The sequence below is a fragment of the Ascaphus truei genome, chromosome 7 (assembly GCF_040206685.1).
Source record: "Ascaphus truei isolate aAscTru1 chromosome 7, aAscTru1.hap1, whole genome shotgun sequence".
Taxonomy (NCBI): domain Eukaryota; kingdom Metazoa; phylum Chordata; class Amphibia; order Anura; family Ascaphidae; genus Ascaphus; species Ascaphus truei.
Window position 1 is genome coordinate 28809067 of NC_134489.1, and position 10000 is coordinate 28819066.

Sequence of the window (10000 nt, forward strand, 5' to 3'; positions counted from 1 at the left end):
TGTGCGTGTACGCATGTATACGTGTGTGCATGTTTGTGTGTGTATATATGTGCGTTTGCGCATGTTTATGTGCGCATGTATACGTGTGTGCATGTTTATGTGTACGTGTGTGCATGTTTATGTGTGCGTGTGCACATGTTTGTGTGCGTGTGCGCATGTATGTGTGCGTGAGCGCATGTATGTGTGTATGTGTGCGTGTGCGCATGTATACGTGTGTGCATGTATGTGTGCGTGTGCACGTGTATGTGTGCGCGTGCGCATGTATATGCGTGCGTGTGCATATATATCTATATCATACAAACACTCACAAAGGGGGTAAGCGCGGCCCTCCTACCCCAGCCGCCAAAGCTCCCTTACCCCCTCGCCGCTCCCTCCCCCCCCCGCCCGCTCCCTTACCCCCCCGCCTGCTCCCTTACCCCCCCCCCGCCCGCTCCCTTACCCCCCCGGCCGCCAACTCCCCAGCCGCTGGGGGGCCAAGCAGCCTCGGATCTGCGCCAGTCCCACTCTCCACCACCTCTCACTCCCGTTGTGTGTGTGTGTGTGTGTGTGTAGGGACATTTTACTCCTGCCAACAATTTGTGCCTCACTTTCACCCCACCCTACCCCTGCCCTTCACCCCCCCTACCCTTCACCACCCCTGCCCTTCACCCCCCTCTACCCCTGCCCTTCACCCCCCCTACTACCCCTGCTCTTCACCCCCCCTAACCCTGACCTTCACCCACCCCTACCCTTCACCCACCCCTACCCCTGCCCTTCACCCCACCTACCCCTGCCCTTCACCTCCCCCCCCACGCCTGCCCTTTGACTGACGCACGCACACACCCTGACTGACGCACTCACACACCCTGACTGACGCACGCACACACCCTGACTGACGCACGCACACACCCTGACTGACGCACGCACACACCCTGAGTGACGCACGCACAGACCCTGACTGACGCACGCACACACCCTGACTGACGCACGCACACACACCCTGACTGGCGTACGCACACAAACCCTGACTGGCGCACGCACACAAACCCTGACTGGCGCACGCACACAAACCCTGACAGCCACACGTACACACACTGACAGCCGCACGCACACACCCTGACTGACGCACGCACACACCCTGACTGACGCACGCACACACCCTGACTGACACACGCACACACACTGACGCACACACACACTGACTGACTGACGCACGCACACACACACACACACACACTGACTGATTGACGCACTGACTGACACACACACATACATACTGACGCACGCACACAACCCCTCACAGCCGCATGCACACAACCCCTCACAGCCACACGCACACATACACAGACTGACGCGCGCACACACACACACCCACTGACTGCTGCACACACACCCACTGACTGCTGCACACACACACACTGACTGCTGCACACACACACACACACACACACTGACACACACACACACACACTGACACAAACAAACACACACACACACACACACTGACACACACACACACACTGACACACACACACACTGACTGACACACACACACACACTGACTGACGCACGCGCGCACACCCCCACACCCACGCGCGCACACACACAGACTGACGCGCGCGCGCACACACACAATGAATGGTACACACACACACACATACACTGACACACACACACACTGACACTGACACACACACACACACTGACACTGACACACACACACACACACACACACACACACACACACACACACACACACACACACTGACACACACACACACACACACACTGACACACACACACACACTGACACACACACACACACACACTGACTGACACACACACACTTACTGACGCGCGCGCGCGCACACCCCCACACCCACACACTGACTGAATGACTGACTGACTGCCGCACGCACACACTGACTGACTGAGGCACACACACACGCACACACTGACTGTGTGTGTGTGTGCGTCAGTCAGTCTGTGTGTGTGTTTGTGTTTCTGCGTCAGACTCACTGACGCGCGCGCACACACTCTGACTGACTGACGCACACACAATGACTGACGCACACACACTGCATGAAGCTGTAAAGGAGGGAGGGGGGGAACTGGATTGATGTGAATGGGGGACAAACAGAGAGAGGGGGAGGGGTGAGGAGAGAGAGAGGAGCGGGAACATTACATCCCGGGCAACGCCGGGTCTCTCAGCTAGTATAAAATAAACGTAAAGAGAGGGTGCATACCATTCAATGATGGATACAAAAAAAAGGAACAACAGGACAGTCACTCTTATACTCCCAGAAAGTGAATATATATATCATTTACGTGAATCACTATCCGTATTTGAAGTGTGTGTGTATATAAATATATATATACATACAAATGAGCATACAGTAATATTTCCATTTGCTATTTGCCTTGCTATGGAGGGTTTTTGTCACTTTTTTACTCACATAACTTCACATATACATACATATATAATATATAATATATATAATATATATATATATATATATATATATATATATATATATATATATATATATATATATATATATATGCAGTGGAAGTGCATTGTGTGTATTTACCTACACACTCACTCCACATTTCAGTAACATACATATACATCTAAATAATATTCACATATACACGTTTGCTATAAATGGAATTATTACAATTTTACATTATATACACGTGCAATGAATGGAATAAACACTGTAATAAGTTTGAAATCGCCTATCCGAGCTGCTATGCATGGCTGATCCCTTTTCTCCAGCTTCCTTGAATGTACTACTGTATGAGGAAGATCATGTGACAAGATGCTAGTGCACGTTTAGAGAGAGGGAGGGCAGTGCTGACAAAGGGGTGTGCCTGGGTTTGTGACAGGCCATGAAGGGGCAGTGCCTAAGCAAATGCTTGTTAAAATAGAATACAAGAAAATTGGTCTTTCAAAGTTGTTTTTTTAAAAACCGAAAATGCTAAAAGTATTTTTTCTTACTACAGAACTGATTTATTAAAAAAAACACACATGCAGGATATAGACTGAACTGCAGCTTTAAGTATGTAAAGTCTGTGATTGGGCGGAAGTCTGTAGACAGGGAGAAGGATACTTTGAAGAGGGAGTTTATAATGGGCTTTGTCTGCTTGGAGTGAGTAGGCACAGTGAGAGAAGGCATAGTTAACTTAATTAATTTCAGGTTTATCATGTTATCAGCTATTTATGGTTTTGTAATTAATATCATTTCCTCTTTGCCGTTATGATTTTCATTACCATCTAAAGTAGACAGCCTGGTAAAAGAGGTATGGAGAATGCTTTTCTGCACAGAAAGGGTTAATGGGCTTATTCTATATCCAGCAAAGCATGTGGTCATGTGGTTTTCAGACAAACAAATTCTCCATTGATGTCAGTGCGGAATTTTGCCTTTTTGGCGTTTATAGAATAAGCCACTAAGTTTGTGCCAAGGAACCTGTCAATGTGATTTACCACAAAAGTAAAAACGTATAGATGAACAGTTGTAAAAGAGAATATCAAATATTTATGTTAAATAATAGATTGCAAGCTCTTCAGGTCAGGAACTCCTTCCTCTAATGTTATTTTTATGTCTGAAGCGCTTATTTCCATTACCGCTCTTTTAAAAAAAAGTATTACTGCTGTAAAGTGCTATGTACATGAATGCTGCTATACCAGTGGTTCCCAAACTGTGCGCCGCGGCGCCCTGGTGCGCCGCGGCTTGGCTAGAGGGGCGCCGCGATCAGGGCCGCCAGCAGCGGGAAACAAGGGCTGTTAGTTAATTTAAAATAAAAAAAAACCCTCTGAACCCGGCGCCGGGTCACCCTGCTGGCAGCGCGGGAAGTAAGCGAGAGGGAGGCCCGGCGCCGAGTCACCGTGCTGGCAGCGCGGGAAGTAAGCGAGAGGGAGGCCCGGCGCCGGGTCACCCTGCTGGCAGCGCGGGAAGTAAGCAAGAGGGAGGCCCGGCGCTGGAGGAGCAGCACCGGGAGACAGATGTCTCCCAGCAGCACTGCAGCCCTCCCTCCCCCCACGTGGCACAGGCACCCGCAGCACTGACCTCCCCCGTTCAGGGACCGGGCCGTTTAGCCACCCCCCCCCCCCCATCACCGGCACGACCCCCCTGCAAGCCACCGGTCTGATTTTTATATGTATATATGTGTGTGTGCACAACACAGGGAAAAGGGTCCCTAACTATGGGCTTCCCCATACAGCTGCAGGTGCCTACTGTGAGTCGAGGACTAAGTGAGGCCTACAGGGGAAATCTGGCCTAGTCCCATGGCTACTGGCCCCTGGGATCCTACCTCTCTTCTGTACCCTTCTCCCAACTGCCACTAACTTAACTCATTCCCTAACTGTTCTAAATGCAGCAGCCCTATTGACTGAGCCACCCTGGTTCATCCGGCCGCTCCAGGGAATCCTGGTAGTTGTAGTTACCCTGTGGATCCTAATATAAGATGGCCGCCTCAACTGCTATGCCAATGTGCATGCGTCAGTTCCCGCACTCTCCTGCCCTTCTGCACATGCGCACCTATCTCTAATGGCCGACGCAACTGTCCGGGGCTCTCTGCGCATGCACGCTCTTTCGCGCATGTGTGAACATTCACAAGATGGCTGTGCCCTGTGGTAGGTGCCACTGCGGAGTCCCGGCGACCCACTCGCCACACCATCGTATGGCGCCGGCAGCCAGTCACTCACACATTACTCCATTAAATATTTTTTTGTGCTTTGGATCCTCTCCTGACTCCTGCTTTCGGCTGTACTCTACTCTTCTCACCTCAACCTGGACACTATAACTCAATTAAGATCTGACCATACAGTACCAAATACTGTCAGAGACCTATATCACCTACTTGACAAGAACCAATACCAGTGAAAGCCTGCAAGAACGAGGCCTACAAAAAACAGTCAATCTGGAACGCGACTGCCACGTGCAGACTGCTATCGTGGAAGCTGAAAGTCGGAGATAGGACCTCTTGTTGGAGATTGCATCACAGCACTCCCAAACATTCAGCAAGTTCCATGAACTCAGCGTTATCTAGTGTAAGTGATGGTGTAGTGAACTGTAAGTAAGTCCACAGATCCGGTGCTCAGGAAAAATAAATTAGTAGTGTTGTGTAGCTATGCTCTTTGAGGTATACAGCCTCTGTGATACCTGTAATATTGAAGTATGTTGATGCCGGCAATAACGTAAAGATGTCTCTATGCCCCGCTAATATCCAAAAAGGAGGGAGGGGGGAGGAGGGAGGTGGTATTGCAACGGAGTAGAATATCCCATAAATGTACCAAGAACAGATTCACTGACAACTGGCTACACAAGTAAGCACGAGAATAGTTTCACAGTTTCAGGATACCTCCAGATGACGAGCCGGCATCAGATCCATCAGCGCGAGGGGCTCCGGAGCACAAGATTGAGCATCCAGCCCAGGCTGAGTCGGAAGGAAGGAGGGGCAGAGCACACACAGCACACCGGCGTGCTTCCTGGTGGAGTAAGCAGCCAACGGAGATTCCACACAGTAGAAAAAAAACGGTGCACAGCCGGAAGAAAGCAAGAGCTTAGGACTGAGTGACCGTGAAAAAAAGTTTATTCATTAAAAAACATGACAGTAGAGTCCTAGCGGATCCCTTAACACGTTTCACGCATAGAACACTTTATCAAAGCGCTTTTTAAAGCTTGTTAAAGCGCTCTTGCTTTCTTCCGGCTGTGCACCGTTTTTTTTCTACTGTGTGGAATCTCCATTATCTAGCGTAAGCACAGGCGCTACCAGGGCGCGAGCTACCGCAGAGGCTGCATGTGCAATGGCCACTTAGAGCTGAAAAGAGGTAGCCATGAAATTGGAAAGAGCCCGTATTGAAGAGGAGGAGCAATGGGATGCTGCTGCAGCCGCTGCCGCTACTGCACGTTGGAAGGTTCTCTGTATTTTTAAGTCAAACTGTAGCCAGATTAACCCCTGAAGTTCCAGATTGATTAAAATACTTAATATCCCCCACCCTTTTTATTACACTCTTCTTCTGCATCAATTTAGTCTTCTGATAAATCAAAACGTTCTGGAGAACCAAGCTTCTTGAGGTTTGTCAATTCCATTTCGCTCTCTTTGGACTCTGGCCCATCAATGTGACTCATGCACCTTTTCTCCAGCTGTGCATAAATTCTGCTGCGGTGGATATATACACCGGGTTCTACATCAACTTCGCGGAACGTGCCTCCCAGTCAATAGTTGGATTATGTTCTGTCAACCAGAGCATTCCTAGGATAACAAGGATGTGTGTTGCATCATTGAGATCAAACTGTAGGATTTCCAAATGTCCATTGCTGCAGATAATTTTCAATGGAGGAGTATGCGACTTCAGAGGACTTGAAGTAAGGATTGACCCATCGACTGCGCTGACCATTTCTTCCTGTTTCTTGTGATACCTTGATATCCCCAACCTTTTAGAGAAGGATAAGTAGTAAAAAGTTCCAGGTCGCTCCAGAATCGATGAGAACGGAAATGTCAGTGGAGTCATGGTCTTTATATTTTATAACAGCTGGAAAGTTCAAGTGTGCTACGTCCGCCTGTAGTGTGTTAGCAGAGCAAAGTGGAGTTTTTGGTTTCTTAACGCTCTGGTGTAAGTTCTTGGGTTTCTTGGGACATTCTCGCACAAAATTCCCTAACTTCCCACAATAGAAACATAAATCTTGCTTTCGCTTTCTTTCCATTTCCTCTTAAGAAAGGGATCCCCTGGTTCCCCCTATTTGCACGGGTTCAGGTGAAGTTCCCTTATATGAAAATTCCCTTATACGACTAACATTGCCAAACGTTGTTTTCATGTCAGACTGAATCTAGGCGCTCATAAATAGTTCTGGAGTCCTTCCTCCGTCTTTCTCCCTTACTTTCTGTTAAACGGTGTTCTAATTGAAGAACTAAATCCACTAACCCTGAGTAAGTAGCGAGTTTCTGAACAATCTGGGCCAACATATCTTTAATCTCATCTCTGTGACCTCTATAATACAGGGAAGCCATTTTATCTTCAGGCCAAGTGGATTCTAGCACTAGACAATTGACCGCCAAAATGTCTTTGTTGCTCTGCCAAAGCTTCAGAAGTTGGTTATGTCCTGATTGGATGATGGCTCATCTATCAAATATTCGCTGAAATTCTGCTTTAAATTGATCTAGATTGTATAGCAAAGGGCGGTCTAAATTCACTAATGGCATAGCCAATCCGGCCGCATCCCATCCCAAATAGGATATAATAAACGCTACCTTAGATTGGGGTTTTGGAAAAGACATAGGGCTGCCTTTGACATTGGGTTAAAAATATCTGGTATTTCAGGGGATCCCCAAAATACCGTTCTGGCGATGCTAAAGGGATAGCATGTGGAAAGTAACGTGGAATGGGTGGTACCCCAGTGACCGCTTAAGGCAAGGGGACCCCGCGGAATAGGATTGGGGGAAGTAGGAACCGTCTTTGGCACCCCTCTATCGAGAAGAGTTGTTACCTGAAAACTATCCATTCTTGCAGTTAACCCTGGTATAACTACTCTGGATGCTCAACAAATCTCCCTGCATGTCCTTCAAGGTTTTAGCTCGCTTAGCCAGCTGTATTCATGGGGCGGGGGGTACCAATTTACATAGGAGGGACTGACAATTTGGGCTTGTTAATCTATCAGGATGTATGAAACTCTCGGAGGTAGACCTCGGAGGAAACTCACAAAAGACAGGAGTCTGAAATATATAAAACCTGATAGCATTTAATGTAGAAATGGAGGGAGGAAATAAAAGCTATTTAATGGATCAGAAAAGGTTACAAGACACACCAACGCGTTTCGGAACTCTACAGTCCTTTATCAAGGTGAATTTTTCTTAGCATTTAATGTAACACAAAAATAACAAGACATAGAAAACAAAATGGAGTTGGCAAAATGTGCAGAGCAACGCCAAAAAGCTATGGTAGCTAAATAATAAACGGGACCATTAGTGCTAAGGGAAATAACATGACAAACCAAGGTAAGCTGCAAGGAACTGCAGTGCTACATGCAACTGCAATAATACCCAGGAACAACATAATAAACAGGGGGCAAAATAGTAAAAAGGGAGTACAAGAAGGTAACTGAATATCTGTAGAAACAGGAACCAGAGTTAAGAGGAACAGGGAAAGACGTAGCGGCACGGAACACGAATAACTTGACTTCTGACCTGTAAACAGAATGTTTGACAAGGAGAGGCCAAACTAGGAAAGCAGCTGGCCTCATTACCTGTTCTGGTTCTTACCAGTCCTGGGCCTGAACCTTACTTCTCTGTGCGCCCCTACATCTCTACAAGGAGGAACTGCGTGGGGGAATCATGACAGCGTACTTTATTGTTCACTCTGGTTGAATGTGGTGTCATATTCTGTACATTCACTGCCATTGAATCTTGTGGAAGCGGTGTGACATTATAACGAGATATGTTGTGTTATCACTAGGAATAATAAAAGTGGCTTTGTTTGTGTGTACATATTATATTATTATAATAGTTATTATTTTTGTAAATTACAAAAAAAATTGAGGGAAGTGGGAGGGGTGCGGGGGGGGGGGAAAGTTTAAAGTAAAAACATTCAGTTAAAAAAGAAATCTGAAAACCTTTACTCATTAAATGTTAATTTACCGTAGGTGGATTCATCAGTAGAAGTTAACCAGAAGGTGGCCACTCACCAGATCACACAATTGAAGAAGACAGAATATATATCACCCGATGAGGAGGAGGAAATCTCACAAACTGTGATAAGCTACAGGAACATTCAGGCAAAGAAATACACGTGCAGTGAATGCGGAGATTGTTTTAATGAAAAATCACTGTTGATTGTTCATCAAATGACCCACAAAGGACAGAAACACAGCACCAGCGTCAAACGTGGAAGAAGCTTCATCTCCATTAGACATCAAGGAGTTCAAACAGGAGAAGAGTCGTGTAGTTACCCTGGACGTAGGAAGAACATTCCATACGGCTCAAAGCAAATTACGGAGACAAGGGTCCAGACAGCAGCAAAATCGTATACATGTAAAGAATGTGGAAAGAGTTTTACTCAGAACGCAAGTCTCATTGTACATAAGAGAACACACACAGGAGAAAGACCCCATATCTGTAAAGTGTGTGGGAAAAGCTTTATTAGCGGGTCTTATTTGGTCATGCACCAGAGAGTCCACACAGGAGAGCGTCCATATGTCTGCAATGAATGTGGGAAAAGGTTCATCAACAGTTCAAATCTTATTATACACCAGAGAGTTCATACAGGAGAGAAGCCGTATCTCTGCACGGAGTGTGGGAAATGCTTTGGTTATAGCTCTCATCTTGTTAGACACCAGAAGGTACATACAGGGGAGAGGCCTTTTACCTGTGCAGAATGCGGGAAAGCCTTCTCTCGAAGCTCACATTTGGTTAGACACCAGACTATTCACACAAGAAACCCAGCAAATCAGCCCGAATGAGTTTTAGGACATGTCAGATGCATGATTTAATCATGGTGGCTAATGAACGTGACAAAACCCCTTATCTTTAATTGGGATTTCTCTAATTTGTTGCAAGATCACAAAGTCTAAAAATATAGCTTCCAGATGCCCTGAAATTATACTTTCAAGATGTTAAAAATAATCTACTCTAGTGGGGAAACATTTTTTAATCTTAAACAAAGATCAGGAGATCCTATTTTGCTTGTTAGAAGCCAGGAGATGTCCGTGTTTAATCTGAGATGCCATTTATGAATCTGGAAGACTAAAGGGATTTGAGATTATCTACTAGTTGCTTTGGCTCCTGATTCTTCTTGAACAGCACAAAGCTCACAGTCCCTCACTTCTGCCATCTTAAAGGGTGACACGGATGAGGAATTCCTGTACCTGATTTTTTTTTAGATATTCTGTTGATTCAACGAGTACTTGTGTAAAGATTGAAGATTGATCCTCAGCACTCAAAGTCGACTTGGATATTTCAGCACATTAGATAGTAGTTTACTACAAAAAAATCTGTCTTGCGTAGCCTTCCATTAAACTGTAGA

At 46.4% G+C, this 10000-nt stretch overlaps 1 protein-coding gene and 1 long non-coding RNA gene across 4 annotated transcripts in view; one reads left to right on the plus strand and one right to left on the minus strand.

Annotated features, from left to right (window-relative positions):
• LOC142498884 (uncharacterized) overlaps nt 1-10000 on the minus strand; it is a 92179-nt gene that overhangs the window by 40238 nt on the left and 41941 nt on the right. The window lies entirely within an intron of this gene.
• Nucleotides 1-10000, plus strand: part of LOC142498869 (uncharacterized) — a 31391-nt gene that overhangs the window by 21235 nt on the left and 156 nt on the right. The window contains exon 4 of the mRNA XM_075607486.1: nt 8622-10000. This exon is cut by the window's right edge and continues 156 nt beyond it. Within this exon, the coding sequence (XP_075463601.1) occupies nt 8622-9437 (816 nt within the window). The 3' untranslated portion in view covers nt 9438-10000. The remainder of the gene's footprint in view (nt 1-8621) is intronic.